The sequence below is a fragment of the Papilio machaon genome, chromosome 5 (assembly GCF_912999745.1).
Source record: "Papilio machaon chromosome 5, ilPapMach1.1, whole genome shotgun sequence".
Taxonomy (NCBI): Eukaryota; Metazoa; Arthropoda; class Insecta; order Lepidoptera; family Papilionidae; genus Papilio; species Papilio machaon.
This window is the reverse complement of record NC_059990.1, coordinates 1,267,184-1,287,254: the sequence shown is the minus strand read 5'-3', so window position 1 is coordinate 1,287,254 and position 20,071 is coordinate 1,267,184. Positions and strand designations below refer to the sequence as shown.

Here is a 20,071-nt window from a genome sequence, read left to right as displayed (position 1 = left end):
TTATAACATTTTTTTTATACCGCGCGGACAGAGTCGTTGGCAACAAATAGTTTTTATATAAAGAAGAATTCAAATAAAACAAAGTAGTTATATAAAAATATTTTATTTAGAAACAATAAATAAATTACATAAATGTCACTTAACATTAATATACAGCGTCAAAAAACTATCAAATGGTCCAAAGCACCCTCAGAATTAATTTGAGAACTTTGAGAGGAGGTTGTTGCAATGAGTTTTAAAAAAATCACAGTGTTGACAACAATATCTCTTAAGTAACTATTTAAGTAACTACTAAGTAATTATTAATTGTATACTTATTATTATTGTTCTTTTACTGTTATGTTTCAGCATTTACAATACAAAAAATATATATTTATTTCCAACACTAAACATAAATTTTCAAAAAATAACACATAAATTGTACTAGTAAATATATTTTAATAAAATATAACATTCCTAATATAATTTTGTTGAAGCATTATTTAAAAAATATCTTTAATGCAAGCTTTTTTTATTTGCATTATTTGTATTTACAGAATAATATTATAGAAAATAAGAAATTACAGGTTAATAAGATTTAATTGATAAATTTTCTATTAAAATATTTAGTTTGTCAAAATTAAAATAATATTTTTTTTAAATACTATTATGTACTTATTTATTTAAAACATTATTTACTATACGAATTTAACTATCTTTTATTAATTTATAGTTTTATAGATAATAGTTTTTTTAAGCTTTAATATTATTAAGTTTCACCGTACTCATAGCATTTTTACTAATATTAAAAAAATTATTATTTAACAGAGGTAGTTTAAGGAATGTTAATAATTAGAAGGAATGAAAAAAAAAAACATACAAATGTATGTTTTCAAATACGAATATAGATGGGGCTAAATAGTGAAAATGTGACTTAACGGTTTCGACTGGACGTATTTCGACTAAAATTTAAGACTATAAGTGGTAATATTGTTATAGATAAAAAATGTCAATGTAAAATGTGTTCAGTCTTAAATGGTAACGACGGAAAAAATAATATGTTCATAGAAGGAATGCAAGGGCCAAGGCCAGCGTAAAATAGGACCGGCGTAAAATAGGGCGTTAAGATTGGGCGTTGGAAAGAAAAGTCTGTGAATTACAAAGTTTCACATAAACCTGTAAATAAACTTAGACATAGTAAAAAAGAGAAGACATCGTAGAAATCATGAAGACACTAGAAGAGTTAAAACCGAGTTAGGGCTATTGTATAAATATATCAGATTTTCGGACTTTAAAATACACGTACAAGAAGGCTTCAATGTTTTTGGCTAGTGAGGTTGATCTGCGCAGTTTCCTCCCCCAACACAACGTTTACAACCTACCTGTGTACTGCGCAGTGAATATTTCAAACCACAATTTTTGATGAAACATGTAACTTAATTTAAATGAAATATAAAAGATAAATAATTTAAGATAATCTCAATAGATATTGCAATGTAATGAAATCACATGCACGTTTCATACTGTGACGTCATAGCACACAAATCGAAAAAATACCCAAGAAAAAAAAAAAACAATTTAATTCCGTAAATAATTTTTCCATTTTTGGTTATTATCGCGTATTTATTATTATTTGAAACGTAAGTATTTCTGTAACGTAATACAAAGATGTTAATTCAGTGTTGACCTACGGAACTGAGATGTGGTCCCTCACTGCTGGCAACATTAGACGGTTCAAAGTCACAGAAAGAGCAATGAAGAGGGCAATGCTCGGAATCTCGTGATCGCATCAGAAATAATGTGATCTGCAGCAGAACTAAAGTAACCGACATTGTTCGAAGAATTGTACTTTAAGTGGCGCTGGGTCAGCCATATTGCCCGCAAAACGGATGGCAGATGGGGCCGCAAAGTACTGGATGCAACATGGACCCATGATCTGGTCATGATTGTGGGAGTATCCTGGATGCGGATTGCACAGGACCGATCATTGTGTCGATCTTTGGAGACTTATGCCCAGCAGTGGGCGTAATAAGGCTGAATGGATGGAATTCAAAGTACGTAGTTGACTAAAGCATAGTCACTCCTAAAATAGAGTAGAGATAGTGTCGTGTTTATGTCCAGAGCGCGGTGGGCATCATACCCTCCATGGAGGTGTTCCTGGGTGTGAGGGTCTCGTTGCAGAGGAAGTCCAGTGGGAAGTCGACGAGATGACCCTGGATGAGGTCTATTTTGCGGTTGGCCAGCGTGGGGTCCTTGTGCCATAATGTCTCGTTGTGTTCCTCCTGATATTTCTTCAGCTCCGCAAATGAATGAACCGCGTCCGTTGGTATTGTGTGAAACACCTGTAAAAATTACATTTTAAATAATATATTTTCACCTAAAATTTTACTAATATTATAAATGCGAATGTTTAGATGTATGGACGGATGTTTGTTTGAAGGTATCTCCAGAACGACTGAACGGATCTTGATAAAATTTAGTACGTTTGTAGAACATAATCTGGAAAAACACATAGGCTACTTATAATGTTTTTTTTTTAATTCCGCGTGGACAGAGTTGCGGACGACATCTAGTTAAAAAATAAACCTGAAATTCAAGCGTTAAATTGAAATGTAACGTCAGATAGTTAATATAGCAAATTTCAAATAGGCACAAAATACCACGTCTTGTAGCCTATCCAAAAAACTGTAGCTGTCTTGTATTTTTTCTTGTATAGCATTTTCTGTATCTAAGTAGGTTTTATATATTTTGTGCCAGCAACACATAATTAAAGATTTCAGTTTTTTTTCTCCATCACAAGTACGTAATGTAATCAACGTCAACGCCATCTATTTTGTGTAAATTATAAGTTACTGCAGATTTTTTTTATAAGAGAAGGGGGCAAACGAGCAGCGAGAACACCAAGGTGTTCATCAACGCAATACCAGAGGAATCGCAGATGCGTTGCCGGCCTTTGAGAAGTTGATACGCTCGCTTCTTGAAGGACCCTAAGTCGTAAATACCCGAAAATACCGCCGAGGACAGACCATTCCACAACGCGGCAGTACAAAATCGCACGGTTGTGGATTGCCAGCCATCGAGATGTGGATAGAACCTGGTGGTCTATCGTGTCATCAGATGACGGAACTCATAATATTCCAAACAATTCTTCTGATACAAACCTCCTCATATATCTGCGTGTTCTGTTTAGATGTAGCTTTCCACACATTATTATAGAAATGGTCACATGTGGGGTCATCAAGTCTGATCCCGCAAGCAGCAGGGTCCAGTTCTACATAGCCGAGGTGTTCACGGAACAGTCGCTTGCGCAGCGCACCCGCAACTCTCCCGCACGGGTACGACGCGCCATTTATCACACCCTCGTCGAATTGCTCGTCCTGTTATTTTAAAACATTATTAAACTGAAATTCAAGTAATAATAATAAATAGGGTCAGGGAGAAAGGAAGAGAAACTGGGGGACAATTTCTCTGCCTTTCTCCCTGACCCTTGTTTGTCTGGTCTCCCCTGTCGAGGGAATCCCGTCTGGCTGGGATTATGTATATATGTATGTATAGTGTGTAATTTAGATTTTATAGAACTAGCTTACAAAGAACTGTGCGAAATCCAGTGTGTCTTATTTTCCAGCACTGGCTTCATTCACTGGAATGAAAGTGTAACACAGCAGAGTTGTCTCACCTGTAACAAGACAGCGATCTCAGAGTCCCTGGTGCCGATCATGGAGCGGTCGTTGATGTTGGCGCTGCCGCAGATGAGGGTCCTGTCATCAGCCAGCAGCAGCTTGGAGTGCACATACACCAGCTCGGTGACAGGCTCTCCGCCAAGAGCCGCGTGTGTACGAAGACCATGGAAAGTTATGTACTGCGCCGGATCCGACACACCCGCCTCATACAAACGGGTTAGGATTGCTTCGCGACTTCTGTAAATAAAAAAAAATATATGTGAATATTATTAAAAAAAAGGTTCTTTTTCAATGCATTAAGTTCACCGTTATTAAAAAAAAAAAGAAACATAAACTGATTTTGCTAAATCATACTAATATTATAAATGTGAATGTTTAGATGAATGTTTGTTTAAAGGAACCTTCGGAACGGTTCAACGGATCTTGATGAAATTTGGCACAGATGTAGAACATAGTCTGGAAGAACACATAGGCACATAATTCTGCGCGGACAGCTGCGGGCGACAGCTAGTTTTATAATAAAGGAGAGTTTACAAATCCTTGAATGACGTTCATCTTGAAATTATTAAATACAGTAATGGTGACTCCGAGAGAGAGAAAGGAGGAGGTGCAGATAGTGTACCTGCATATGCTCTGGTAGTTCCAGTGTGTGACAGCGTGCAGAGATGTGCCGGAAGGTGCGCCCACCTCACCCTCGAAGCCGGGCAGCAGCGGCAGCACCACGAACACGCGGAAAGTCTCGCGGCCGCGCACCGCACGCATTATGCGGTTGAACAGAGCCTCGCCTATCTATAATTACGTACTAAGGCTAAGGAACAGTTCAGTTATGGCGAAATTGAAACTAGTCAAAATGATAGACTTCTTTTGAGATAGGCAATGGCTATTGAAAGATTATGGCGATCTTACTAACATTATAAATGCGAAAGTTTAAATGGATGGATGTTTGTTTGTTTATCTCCAGAATGGCTCAACAGGTCTTGAGCCATTCTGGAGGAAGAACTTATTATAGTTTTTTTTAATTCCACGCGGACGGAGACGCGGGCGACGGCTAGTGAAATTATATTACAAAGGCAGTCTGGAGACAATACTTCACGACCTGGAGTTAAAAAACAGAGAGAAATCACATACAGGGAAAAAGAAATAGAGAGGAAACTAGAGTTAAAATATTGCTTTACATAGTCAAAGACAATGTGTTCTAACCTGGTTCCTGACATTGAGATTGGTCCTGGAGAGAGTGATGAAGAACTGGTTCTCGATGTATACGTAGTGCTGAGCGCGCGTGATGGTGTCCACGTAGGCCTCGTGCACGCTCTGCTCCACCGTGTCCGGCTCCAGGAAGCCGCACGACCAGCTCGACGCGCTGCGCAGCACCTGACACATAAACAGAGAGCTGTAGATAGAACTATTCAAGTTGATAGAACTATTAGTGTGGAGAGAACTATTAGTGTGGAGAGAACTATTAGTGTAGAAAGATCTATTAGTGTGGATAGAACTATTAGTGTGGATAGATCTATTAATGTGGAGAGAACTATTAGTGTGAATAGATTTATTAATGTGGAGAGAACTATTAGTGTGGATAGAACTATAAGTGTGGAGAGAACTATTGAGAGAGTGGATCGAATTAAGGGCCAGAACTATTAGAGTAGATAGAATGGAATAGAAAGAACGACTAAAGTGAAGATAGAAGAAATTAGAGTCAAGAGCACTATTAGATTGGAGAGAACGATAAAAGTAATTTGTAAGAATGAAAACCGTTGAATCCTGACACATAAAATTAAAGCAAAATGATCACAATAGTTAAAAGCTAGCATTTACCTGACAAGACGCGTTGTTGATGTCAATATTGAGCAACTCTTTCAAGCCTTGTAACGGCTTTATTTCGTTATATGTCTTAGGTAGCAGATATGGATAGTTAAAATTTTGTCTGTAAAAGAAAAAAAAAACATATAATTGATCTTTTAGTTAATTAGTTAGTTAATCAAGTCTTAAATACAAAAACCCTTACCTGTACTTTTCGAGTTTGATTGCGTTCCAGCGCTGTATGAAGTGTCGGGCGACGTCGCGTGCGGCCGCATGTTGTACCACCACACCCACGTCATGCCATGGCATGCGAGGAGTTGTGTTGCGGTCCACCAGGTCTAATCAACATTCAAACATTTTCATTTTCTACTCATTTCATCATCATCATCAGCTTACTATACGTCTCCACCGAGGAGCTCGGAGTCTACCCTAAGTTAGGGGCAAATTCGGGGTATATCAATGTATTTCTCCATCATCATCACGATGTCTACGGAAGAACATCTAATAAATGTACATATGTAAATCGAAAATCACATTGGTACATGGCGGGATTCAAACCCAGGACCTGCAGAATGCAAGTCAAATGCTTAACCCCTGAGCCACCGGCGCTCTTCATTTCACTGAATAACACATCCTCACAATGCAACTGAGTTGGAAACATGTCATAGTAATACACGCATGTGCTAAATTATAGCTCTTATGGTAACAGTTTGCTGTAAACACTGTACGCATTTCAGTAGAGTATGTTTTAGGCATATATTTATAAGCTACTAGCTTTTGCCCGCGACTTTGTCCCAGCAGAATTAAAAAAAAAAGTTTATTACGTAGCCTATGTGTTCTTCCAGGTAATATTCAGCCATTCTGAAGATACTTTATAACAAACATTCATACATCCATACATACATAATTTCGCATTTATAATATTAGTAAGCTATAGATACCTAATCCGAAGCATAAAAGTGATTTCTTGGAGTTAATTCCCTCAGTGTTGTCATTATCAAAATTAGATTTAAAATATCGCCATCTAGTTAAAAAAATTATCGACTCCATTTATTTTTTTAAACACAATTGTCTAACTTTGCTAATAAATAATGTACAATTAATTAAATAAAAAAAATACTCACCCACAAATGGCAGATCTAAATTATTGAAGTCCTTTACTATAAAATTCACATAATCTTTTCCGATCCATAATTTAGAATTACCCTCAATCCCTTCCAAAGCCTCTTTTGTACTTTCAGTGATCACTCTACCTTCAACAACTTGCGCTAAAGGGGTCGGCTGACTTACAGATTTATGTTTTATACCTAATGCATCTGTTAGTAACACTTGATCATTAGATAATGCATATTTCTCAGCTTTCTTTCTTTCAGAATCATCGAATCTTTGTTCGTTTCTTTCTTCTTCAAAAGGTGGATATATTACACTGAAAATATCTTTCCCTCTATCTGTTATCTTATTTAATACATTTTTCTTCTGATCAGGTGAATCAAGCTGTGTTTCTGAAGTTTGTTTGGCAGAAGTTATTAGTAATTGATCTCCTGGTTCTAAAACGGGCAATTTTTCTTCTTTATTTTCTGAATCTCCTTCTCCCTTTTCATCGTTCTCTTTTATATCTATTGTTATTTCTTGTATTGGTCTGTAAAGATTTTAGACATTATTATTTTTAATTACTACGAACGATGTAACTTGATGTTATTTAAGTTATAAGTTTCTAGCAGACAGACAACTCTTTACCCTCCTGACAGTCGGGCAATAAATCACTAAACGTATCTTACTCAGTAATTCCCATGACGATGTTCTTGGAGCTCTTGGCGAGTTCTATCGCGGCCTCTATACCATTAGAGGTAGGCAGGCACAGTCCACCGCCAGGAGAGCTGGATGTCTTCTTCTTTGTGCGGATAGAGGATACTGGCTGCGCTATGTTGCCCAAGTCTGTCAGTCTGGAATATATACAGCTTTTTTTTAAACCAACGGATTTAAAAAAGTGTTTTTTATTTTATTTGTGTATATGTCGCAGTCATATTGTATAATCCGCCGTATTGTATTACGGCTAACTGTTACGGCAACAACATTTCATTCAAAGTTTATAATAATCAGACACTTTATGACTTGGCATTGAAAATACTAAACTAAAATTTAATTAAATAGTCATTTATGGAGATCTTAGACAGTCTTCTTAACATTTATTACATTGTGGCTAGTCTAGTGTTGAATGTCGCGTGACGCCGAATACATTCCGGCGGTTTTTTATTCATCCGCATTCAAACCGGCTACTCGTAGAACCACCGCATTTTAAAACAGCCCTATTTTTGATATCAGCTAGCCGTTATGTAGTACGGCGGATTATGCAATATGACTACGACATCTACACAAACAAAGTTGGGTCGTTGGTACCGAAACTGAAAAGAAGAAGGACATAATTTTACCACTCTGTTGCAACTCTCCTACTAGTCTCCTTCTCCTACTAACCTGTGTTTATGGTCATCCCAACGTCCGTAGCAGAGGTCGATGCCGCCGAGGAAGGCTACAGTCTGGTCCACGCAGACGATCTTCTCATGATGAGCCCAGAACAGCACACCAACACGAGCGTGGTCTGGATGACGTATCACCTGGAAATTGCAAAAGCTTATTGTTATTTAGCACAAGGTCTGAATGGTCTGGATTTTATAATTTTATAAGTGTCAATATTTTGCTAGACATCGCTTGAAAGATAAAGAGAGAGAGTGAAAATGTGACAGAGTAAATTATACAATTTCGTTTTTTTTTTAAGTCTAAGATGAAGGTTTTTTTTTCAATAGCATTGTGTTTTTATTTAAAAAGTGTCGTGACAGATGTTTTACCTTAATATTTTCACTTTTCCTCGTAAGCACCCCCTTGCTGTAGTAACTGTTTATACCGAGCGCCATTTCCACTTCTTTGTACAGCATCACAAACACTTTCACTCCTTGCGCCTGAAAACAAAAATGTGTTTTTTTATTTGAAAGAGAATGAGAGAGGGAGAGATAGAATGAGAGAGAGAGAGAGAGAGAGAAGGAATGAAAGAAAGATGTAATCTCTAGAGCAGGGATTCCCAAAGTTTCCAGTTTCCTAAGGGTCGACATAATGAAAACTGATTTTGGGGGTCGATGAGGACTAAAAATCGACCCCTATTAATAATAGTCTGCTAAGTTAAAGCATTTCTAATTCTCACTCTGTCTTCTTCTATTCACCTAAGTCAGAATGAAAAATAACACTTTATAGCAGCTGTTTTAAGTTAGCGGACCATTATGAATAAGTGGGTTGATCTTAAAAGTAATTTGGCCATGGGGGGTCTGAGTTAACAGTTCATTTTAGAAAAGGGGACACTTGTCCAAAATAGTTTGGGGATCCCTGCTCTAGAGGACTACTTACCGCTTTCCTCTTAAGTATGCAGTCTAGTCGCCAATAATTGCCATTGAGTGCGGGCCGCTTCATGTATATCTCCGGGCTGAGCCACCAGTCCGCGATGAAGATCTCCTCTGTGGCGAGCTCCATGGCGTCGGCCACCGCGGAGAGGTACGCCGCGCCGTCCACCAGCACGCCCACAGGTGTCGCAGCACGCGGCGGTGCGAACGAGTGGTGTACGTTCGGATACGTGAACTCACGAGCTGGTGATCGAATTAAAGTTATATGATGTTACATTTCATAAATAACTAGCTTTTACCCGCGACTCCGTCTGCGCCGAATAAAAAGATAGAAAAGGGGGTTAAAAATGATCCTATGTCCGTTTCCTGGTTCTAAGCTACCTGCCCATCAATTTTCAGTTAAATCGATTCAGCCGTTCTTGAGTTATAAATAGTGTAACTAACACGACTTTCTTTTATATATATAGATTTATAAATTCTTTAATATTAAATTGGTCTAAGCATGAATACAGGACCGGTTTGAGCATTTCCGGCGCATTGGGCGAGATTTTTACGGTGCCTTTTTTTGGTTTCGGGGGAAATCTTTCAAAGACTCTGGTGCGTGTTTCCCCCCCCTTATACCCTGCGCTCTAGGCAGTACCCCCGTCTAGCCCTAGCTTAATGCAGTTACTAGACAAATAGGGACTAAAGATTTAAGAATCCATGATAACGTTTTAATGATAAATTTTAGGAGCGTATAGAATACTGATGTTTAAAAGTTTTAAAGTTAAAAATTGTGTAAATTTATGTGTTTCTTTGTTGAATAAAGTATGAAGATAACATACCGGATTGATTTGCGACCGTTTTAAGATAGGCCATCCATTCTTTGCTCTTCCGTTTCGTCCAACATTTTATAACCATCTGTCGACTTTGGTTTAATATATGCAAGCCGTGATTCAGTCCCGTCGAGTACATTCCACTTGACACCTCGAAACTGAAAAAAGATTTATTTTTTTTAATAAAATCTTACTTTCATAATTTTTAGAACAAAGATACAACCTATATGTACTCACTTTTCCTAATGCTGCATGAAAAAAAGCTTAGTTTGAAATCTTTAAACTGTTGAAGGTAATTTTACAGGATATCATTTGGATACAAAATTTAGCTAAACTATTAAAAAAATTAATTAGTTAGTAAGACAACGGACCCCTGATCGAAGAGCATAACAGCTTTGATGGCACCATCAGTTGGGCGGATGTAGCCGAAGAAGGTGTCTTTGACGAACAGCCAGCGATCCTGCCACTTGGCACACACCAGTCCCGTGCAGCAATACGTACATCTGACAATATCATTTTGTTTTTATTACTAGCTGTTTCCCATGACTTCGTCAGAAAATAATTAGGTTATAATATGCCAATATGCATCAGTTACCGTTAAAGTCCTGTCAAAATCGGCCCAGATTTATCGGAACAGACAGACAGATGAACATTTAAAAAAACAAAATGTGTACGAAATGTTTTTTTGTGTCCAATTTAAATTAAACTCTCCATTATTTATATGTATAGATTTATTTTACATTTCGAACGCACATTGATAATGGTCTTTAATTTAAAAAAAAATCTATTGTTTTAGATCTTTTTGTATATTAAAGACTCAAAGATCAACTTTATAAGTATATTAAAGTTATTTGTAGCTTTTTTTGCTTACATATAACCTACATACCTTAGCATTGAGCTGTAAAATAAAAAAAGAATAAGAGGATTGAAATCAACCTTACATTGAATCCATATTCAGAATTATTACGTAAATTTTTTAACATTTTATGGAAATGACAGACACGTAAAAACTGACCTAACACACACCATGGTACCGAGCAGACCGAAGCAGTTGCAGCCAGCCTGGCCCGGCTTGGTGGAGCCGGTACGCTTCTGAATCATACCCTCTTTGCCCTTAGACCCCAGCTCCGACACAAACGACAGATTTGATACCTCCAGGAACTTAACCTGATAAAATATATCTATGTCTTCAATGGGCAGAAAAACTAAAAGCTCTAAGTAGGTGGCGCTAGCGCTACGAGAGAGCTGTCATCTGTCAAACTTTTTATACGTCATTCTAGCGATTTAAAAAAAAGTATTCCTTTTCATTTTTTGTAAAAAATATTCTGAACTATCTTAAAAAAGACTTATATATTTTTTTTTTAGTGAAATTTGACGGAAGTCATTGATATAACTATAGTCCACAGAGTACTTTGATATATCACATTTTTTTTGTATATCTGTGGTATTTTTAGGGCTACAGTCAATCTTGATCATGCTGACATCTATAGTGAGCAAAAGGCAGTTTCTTCTGTTACTTATTGTCGTTTCACAATAATATATTTGGTGCTTCTAAATTGTACAAAATGGCGGTATATGATGTTTCCAGAATACAAATATATTCAAAAAAAAAAATAATAATAATAATTATAAAGGAAAAATTTCCTAACCTAATATCTATATACTGACTCATGCTTTGATTACATTTTTTTTTTTTTTTTATATTAAATCAACTGGTAAATAAACCTACCGTTTCATGATGATTTCTATATATAGATATATTGAGTAGATTATATAAATATTCTTCCAACTGCTTCATTCTTAGTTGTATACCTTCGTATGTAACCATCACTTCAGGCTTCTTCGGGAACCTGAAAGTATTAGGTTAGGTTCATTGTTGGTTTTGTTATATAAATTCCATCCGTTTAGTTAGCTCCTACTTACTATATTCAAATAAATTTCAATAATTCATATCTATTGCCAAACTCAAAGTCGTCAATCGTAAAGTGAGTCCCTTAGTGTGGCACTTAAAATAATTTAAAATATTTATATGTTTAGTGTAACTTGTATTACCTAGGTAACGCACCCTTTCTCTTACGCGGCCGCACATCTCTCTTTTTAGAACTACTAGCTACAGCATCCAGTGCTATTTTTTCAGCCATTTCTTCTGTATTCACTGTGTTTTTGAAACTGGCTCGTCTTGATTTGTGTGTTTTAGTTGGGAATGGTATATTAAGGGAAGCACGGTATAACGTGAGCTGTTGATGTAGATATAGTATGTGTTTATATCTTCTTTTGATTGTCCATTTAAAGTCGCCATGTTGTAAAAGGATTGTGTACCTGGAAATCAAAATAAAACTTTTGTTATTGTGAAAAGTGGCTAATAAGTATGTTATGTTATTAAGTTTGAAGTGTTTCTGTATTTAAATGCAATGATAGTCTAAGTTACATAAATAATACATGTTTAGATCTACTATAATGTCTTAAATAAAGCGTTATGTATGTCGCTCATCACACAATTAAATGGAAATTAATATTTAAGTCTAATTTACCGTAATATTACTATTATTATAAATGCGAATGTTTAGATGTCTGGATGGATTGGAACGGCTCAACAGATTTTGATGAAATCTGGTATGGATATATAAGTTAGTCTTGAAAAACAGATAGGCTACTAATTAAGTTTTTAAGACGGATTCGCGGGCGACAGTCTAGTATTATAATATGTATACAACATAACAGATAAGACGAAGTTAGTATACTAATGTTATACCAAGACATTGTTTCAATCTAAATGGTTTTTAACGATTATTGAAGCACCTAATAAGATAACCTAAATAAATTGATTCTGACCTATAAACCTAGTAGTACACAAAGCGTAAAATTATCTTTTAAATGCTCGTGAATCATACTCATTACTCTAGATGAGCTAAATGATCAGTTCACTAGCAATGTTTAATTACGTTCCGATACAATTACGTAATAATTTGTAATGAACGCGAATACTGCAATACCAACCATAAGACATTATTATTACGACATGAAATTGAATAACATATCATAGATAAACTTTGAACAACTTAAGAAAGCAACAGGTGCAATTGTGACGAATATTGGAAACGATAGTAACACGACATATTAGTAGGCTCGAAGGACCAAAATATGTAGACTGTAAATGCAACAAAGGGTAACCAAATACGATAACAACAGAAGAACGCTGTTAGTGCACGTGGGGATCGGGACTGGGGTTGAAAGCGACCCTGCACAGCTCCCCCATGACGTAAATTTGAGTCTATTTGAATTTAGTTTCCTGAGAGAATTGCTCTAGGCTCCTCCGTTCTATTCTTCATATTTCCCTCGCTGTTTTTTTAAAAGAAGCTTTTACTTTTTTGTTGTTATTGATGGTGATAACATGTATAAAAAGGTTAAGATACGGTACACGAAAGTTGAGTGGCTACTTGAAACTAGATAAGATAAAAGCACTCACGCTCGTGACCTATTGGGGTAAGCGGAGATTAGAGATTTCCGTTGCGTTCAATTCTGGCTAATCTCTCTTGATTAAACAACTTTATTAGAAACTGTAGGAAAGTAGATATAGATATATATTATGCATTTGCGGTATATAATAGTAAGCAATTTGACGTATTTAAGTTTAAACATAAGCTAAAAACCCTTTCAAACAGCAAGAAGAAAAATCTAGAAAAAAAAATCTATTTTTTTTCCATAATCAATAAATTGAGTGTAATTTATAAAATATACTTACAGGTTAGGGTTAAGAAGATGTGTAGTTACACTCCTTTCGTTTTCAACGAATCTGACCTTTATTTCAACGCCCGGTATGAATACTTTTCTGTGCACAGAATTGAATTTTATCGGTGGGTTGTGTATGGCTCTGAAAGGCACGAATGATTGAGGTTCTGTAAAGAGTGAAAATAAAATAATTTGCCTTCATATTGTAATAATTATGAGGTAGCATCAATCCAGGTCAATGTCACGGAACTGCCATTGGGCCTAGCACGAACGTTTGTGATAATCACCTTCGTAAAGCCATTTAGGTCAAAATTAGTATGACATTTTAGGTGTACTTACACCCGATAGGGGCGATGCACATATTTTTAATATATATATTGTCGATAATGATACGTAGGCGATTTTCACAAATATTCATGCTAGGTCCACTGTTCGGCAGTGGTAATGAGATATAGTTGCATTGAATAGTTGCAAAATATATTTTTAACAACGTAATTTACTGTTACGAGGAATATATTCTAACATGTATCAAACTCTTAACAAGATGTAACTCAAACTATTAGGAATGCTCGCTAGTTTGTGAGTTTATCAAGTTTATAAATAGCCCACAGTTACGCGGCCCCGTAATTTGTGTAGTTTTATTACCGTTGCCTTGAACTGATTTTCTTGGTTTAACATTCTTACGAAAACGAATTAGTACATAGGTTTTGATAATAATTATGTGTTCGTAAAAAATGTTTAACATACGATTTTATCTTTTTCATATATTTCTCTACTGAGGGGCTCGAAGCCTACCCTAAGTTAGGGGTGATTAGGACATAGTCTACTACGCTGGCCCAGTATGGGTTGGTTGACTTCCTACATATCCTTGAATTTTTTACAGATATGTGTAATTTAAAGTTAATATTTATTTATTACTAGAATTATCTTCTTTAAAATCGTATTAATACAAGAAATACAACGAAATCTTGATGCTATTTTGTTTTGATTTTATTCTTTTAACTACTAAGGCGTACTTCTTATCTGGTCCGCATTGTGACGCAAATGATTGCGTAAAAAAACACAAAGTGTAATCTAGACGTATGATATAGGGCTAGCAGTCTAACTGATTTCCCAACTACAGAGAAATCAGTGAAATTAAAGAAAACGAAAGCAATTAATAATTATTGAAGTATAACTTACTAATCTTACTAATATTATATAAATGCGAATGTTTGGATGGATAGATGGATGTTTGTTTGATGGTATCTCCAGAACGGCTTACCGGATCTCGATGAAATTTGGCAACGGTGTAGAGCACAGTCTGGAAGAACGCATAGGCTACTTGTTATGTTTTTTTTTTTGTAATTCCCGCGGACCTAGTACCTAATAATAGTAATTGGTCAATCAAAGCAGTAATAATACGCATCGTATCTACGGAACTAAATATCAAGTTATTCATCGAATTAAAAAAAAAAAACATCGGCCATAATCTTATTAACAACTTACTAAATAATTTTCTCTTTACGTTTACGACGAGATTATTGCTATTGTGGAAGAAATAACGATTTCCATAAAAGTTGTATGAAAACTTTTTTGTTCTTGTTTTTTTACATAGAGATTGAGAGAGAAGACAAACATTTCAATAGTGGAAACCCACAGTAACGTTCATTTGTCTGGACATAACGGAATGTACATTAACGGGCTTAATTTTAACTATGCACTGACCGTAACGGAAATTCACTTAAAATTTAAAATGAATCGTGAGTACTCATTAAATACTTTTCAAGACCAAAGATGCGTTAGGGTATTAACATTAAGTTCTACATCATACTGTATCTTTTTAAATTTTTCTTCCCAAGAAGACCAGAAGTCGTTAAAGAGCATAACTTCGTCTAATTCAAATGTATTCCTACACTGGAAAATTACTTAAAAAACTGTTTTTAGACAACTCAATCCACTTAGGACAGAAAGCTTTTTTTACATGTAAATTACGATAGTTGGTATAATAGTCACTGATAAAGTATATTGCAGGTAATTAAGACGCACCTGACTCACGCTTCACGACATTGCAAATAGATAACAACATATGTTATTGTTCTATGGCAACGTTTTTATTAGGCTACGCAAAATAATGATGAAAATACAAAATTAAAACTTAACTTTGTGACAAAAAAAAAATTAGCCATTATCTATAAACACACGTTACTTTTATTAAGAAGAGATTTCTGAGACCAAAATTTTCGTTTAAAACATGTAATCTCTGTTTTGTCAATGATGACAGGGATGAAGAAATGTTTTATATAGAAATTAAGGTCTCAGCATACGGTTAGCGAGCTAAATAGCTCTATCATAGCACAGTTTGACACATTTTCGTACAATAAATAAAACAAGCAAATGACCTACAAAAATTACCATACGATCTTATCTTGTATCGATCAAAATTATCTGACACGTTGGCAGACACAGATCGATAGTTTCTTCCTAGATCGAACGAAAAACGAAACGAAAGTAAAATAAAATCACGCTTAATCTTGGTCCTGTATACATATTACATATATTCCGAAATTTAAATTGAGCACTTTTTTCTGCAAGTCAAATCACCTTGTGTGTCGACCCCACGTGAGTTGGATAAGGCCAGGGAGATGGTGATGATGAAATCATTTCATTAATTTACTAATTGCGCAATTAGTATACATAGACTAATAGTACAAGTGTATTATTACTACGATGGACGTCGCCAGGTGGGGGTAGGGAGGGGCAGTTGTCGAATATCTTACTAATATTATAAATGCGAATATCTAGATCGATGGATGGATGAATGTTTGTTTGAAGGTATCTCCGGAACGGCTCAACAGATCTTGATGAAATTTGGCACAGATGTAAAACCTAGTCTGGAAGAACACATAGGCTACTTGTTAAGTTTTTTTTTTATAATTCCGTGCGGACGAAGTCGCGGGTGACAGCTAGTAAAGAATAAAAACTACTTCCAATAAGACCATATTAATTGCAGTTGCCCTTAGAATAGATAAACAGCTGACAACACCTATGATTACTACTATAGTACTACTACTAGTATTAGTGGTTAATTACTATTACTAGTAATAAAAATACTAATAAAAGTACATTAGTAGAAAGCTTACCATTAGTATCTGTCTCTTCTTTATTGTCAATTTTATTGACATCTATAACGGATAGAGATTCAGGCACTGCAAGGCTCTCATCAAAGTCTGAGTCAACACCGGCCAGAGAGTCGAGCTGCTGGAAGATACCAGGCAGACAATCGCCAGGGGTCGTGGGCGTCGGGGTCTCCATACCGTAGTTTGTGTAACTGTATTGTTCCTCATCTGTGGAAGAAGAGAAAGTACTTATAGGGTTTGTCCAAGATTACCTCATATTGAGACTACAGATGAAATTTGACTTTACACATATATTATGTACTTATGATATAAATAAAAGTTGAGTGTAATATAAATGTTGGTAACTACTAAGATTGTGCACTATGTAGATATGCACAAGAAGGAAGTGAATTTGAAGCTGACAGAGATAAATGGAAGATTAGTACGATCGGGGAATCTATTATTCCACCTTAAAAATATTAGTACTTTGAATGTTTTGTAAGAATTGAGCCAACTCGGAAACAATAACTAACAGGAAACATCTTTTAAATGTTAATAATAGTTTAATTAACCATTATGCCGTTGATTTCATCGTACATTGTGCAACTCATTGCTACTTAATTGGTTATTTTGTAAAATTTTCTTTAAGTGTAAATCAATAAAGGGCCCTGACTACATACTGTGTCAACTCTCTTTAGGAAAAAGGGCAGCAACAAGATTACCGAGGTCACCAAAGAAAAACATTGGTTTAGGTAGTTTCTATTTTTTTTAGCAATAAAAACTATGATTATCAAATTTTCTACAACTTTAATAAATGTATTTGAAATTAGATAATGTATATCTGTTCAATTAAATGACCAGTTCAGACATTGTAAAAGCATTTAGTAATTCAATAAATATTCTTGATGGATAGATTAGATTGTAGCATCAATTGATAAAGAAAGTCTTACCTTCCTTTTTGAAATAAATTTTTGAACTTATTACAGTGGACAGAAATTATGATGATTGGTAATTATATGTATATTAAATTTTATATACTATAAGTATGTAAATTTTATGTACTATGTAGAAATAGTCATAATATGTAATTATGAACATCATTTTAATACCATTTAACAAGCATTTTCCTTTTACAATGGACAAAGAAAAACCCATTGAATTGTACTTGATTAGTAATCTGAACATAAGCTTTGTACTGTTATTTAATTGCCTTGGTTTAATTTTACATTAATTTGTATTTATGAAATAGTTAATTTAATACATTCTTCATATAGATATAGTTTAGACAAAAAAAAATTATTTTAAATTTTAAATAAATAATAACAAACAGCAAAACAATTAGTAACAACATATGTATTTCTATTAGTATCATAAAATATAATTTAGGTAAATATATGTACAAGGGAAGTAAACAATCTTACTTAATATTATAAATGAGAATGTTTAGATGGATGAATGTTTGTTTGAAGGTATCTCCGGAATGACATAACGGATCTTGATGAAATTTGGCACAGATGTAGAACGTAGTCTGGAAGAACAAATAGGCTACTTATTGAGTTTTTTTTATTTAATTCTGACAACAAAATATTAGCTATAAAAGACTAGTATAGGTTTTCAGATGTAATATCTATAAAAAAATATATATAAAAATTTGTAAGTAGTGATAAAAAGAAAAGAAAGAGTATTTATATATTTCATTGATAGTATAACAAGCATGATTTAAATAGGACTTTAATAACAAGTAAAATTAAATTGTAAAAAATAAACATTTGATACTCAACGGTTTCAAACACAATCTTTGATTGTTGTGGTACAGATAATCCAAAGTGATACCAACATGAAAGATAATTTTTTTGTTTGCACATGAAAAAGATTAAACACATTTTAAACAATAATTACACAGCACAACACACCTCTCTTTATAAGGTTATGGAAACTTAAGGTTAACTCATTTTGTTCCATATTGCAACAAAAGGGTTGTACAACACTATTAATTTCACAGTTACATTGATACTGACTGCTAATGTTCTATCCATTACACGCTATGAATTTACCACTTGTGTACACAATCTTTTATTGATAAGATAGTGGCAGTATTGCATTTGTTTTTCGTCAGTCACAGTAGCGAGACGTTAATAAACATTTAAAAAAAAACCTAAACGATACTGCCTAACAAATTCGATGAGCATGACTTACCATTGAACAAGGCTGTATCCAAGGTTTTTAATTGAGAGAAATAAAGAAAAAAAATAAGAACTTACAAAAGTTTTGATTTCTGCCAATAGTTCCAGTCAAATTCGTTTTCGCTTAAACACCACAGATTTCAGACATGTAGCAAGCTAACGCCTAAACACAACTATAATGTGAGAAACACTACAGCAATTCTAATAACCAGATCACTGTTTTAGTCATGAATTTACTCGTTAGTTCAAGGATATTTACTATATCCGACCGACAATGGCCTTATTGAATGAAATGACGTAATGTCATGGTGGTGGAACTTTAACCAGGGGTTGTGAACCTGTACGAAAAGAGGCATGACAACTTGTATGTTTTGCTCTTTAACTTTATAATGCAGCATAATTTTTTGTAAATAATAAGATAAATTAAAATAAAGCAATAAATATGAGATGTATCAAATAAAATATTACATTTAAAATGTCTCTTTATTTTCACATTTAGTTTTATTAATTAAAAATGCAAGGTTCAAATAATATCACGATTTCTCTTTTTTGTAACAATTCAGGTGCTATTGTCACCAACAAATTAGAAAAAGTAAAGTATACTTAAAAAAATGTTTACAACTACAGAACAGCCGTCAAACTGTCAAACTTGGGTTGGGCCTGATTTTGAAACTTCTTGGATTGCAAACTGTATTTTTTTTTATCTCCGTCGTTTCAATTGAGTTAAAATAATGGCGACCAAAGAAAACTTTAGATTATCACAAAAAGAAAAAAATAAAAATTGAAGCGCCTAAAAATTTATTAAATCTAATAAAAGTGAATTGTTGACCCGATAATTCTTTTATTTTTTAACAGGCGCCATCTCATAAGATACGTTGAGTTATTTTACATCGATCACGTAGTACCTGCCATCTAGTGTTAAAGTTTTTAATTGTTTAGAAGTCAATTCATTTCAAAGTTCTAAATTAAAAACAGAATACGTAGAGATGGGTCCATCTTTGTATAAAGATTTAGCGCTATTAAAAAACTTTGTATTGCAAAAAAGAAAAGAATAATAGAACAGCAAAATGCTGACTTCAAAATATTACCATTTAGAAGTTTCCTTACTTACATATTATATTTATGAAAACCTGAAGCAAAAAGTATGGTTAAGAAAAATGAACACTGAGGTGTCAGCTGATACAAAAACCTGATTGAGTGATACAAAATAAATGCACTCTTAAAATAATCATCTACTTTACCATGTATTCGGGTCAGGACATTGTGTTATGTGCAATAACAATTCATATTTGTATTCTCGTAGTGCAGCCGTTGTTATACTCTATCTTTATCAGTTATCTGAGCGTATCCGTTTGGAAACAGTGTGAAAAATTGCCACTGAAACAGTTTATTTAGTATTCA

General features: G+C 34.6%; 1 protein-coding gene across 3 annotated transcripts; it reads right to left on the bottom strand.

Moving 5' to 3' along the window:
• Positions 1–1,916: 1,916 nt before the first annotated feature.
• LOC106707444 (phospholipase D2) lies at positions 1,917–18,938 on the bottom strand. 3 transcript variants are annotated; one of them, XM_045678138.1, is made up of 20 exons: positions 18,749–18,938; positions 16,512–16,715; positions 13,403–13,556; positions 11,713–11,979; positions 11,390–11,510; positions 10,676–10,827; positions 10,032–10,163; positions 9,670–9,818; positions 8,853–9,088; positions 8,303–8,413; positions 7,932–8,071; positions 7,238–7,402; positions 6,584–7,098; positions 5,665–5,797; positions 5,475–5,583; positions 4,860–5,030; positions 4,282–4,448; positions 3,656–3,896; positions 3,141–3,356; positions 1,917–2,321 (listed from the first exon to the last, which is right to left on the bottom strand). In XM_045678138.1, exons 2-20 carry the CDS (start codon positions 16,681–16,683, stop codon positions 2,091–2,093), a joined length of 3,582 nt encoding a protein of 1,193 aa, XP_045534094.1. In that variant the 5' UTR covers positions 16,684–16,715; positions 18,749–18,938; the 3' UTR covers positions 1,917–2,090. The 3 variants fall into 3 exon arrangements, with proteins under 3 accessions (XP_045534094.1, XP_045534093.1, XP_045534095.1); XM_045678137.1 differs by lacking the exon at positions 18,749–18,938 and adding an exon at positions 18,401–18,530; XM_045678139.1 differs by lacking the exon at positions 18,749–18,938 and adding an exon at positions 18,269–18,365.
• Positions 18,939–20,071: the final 1,133 nt, after the last annotated feature.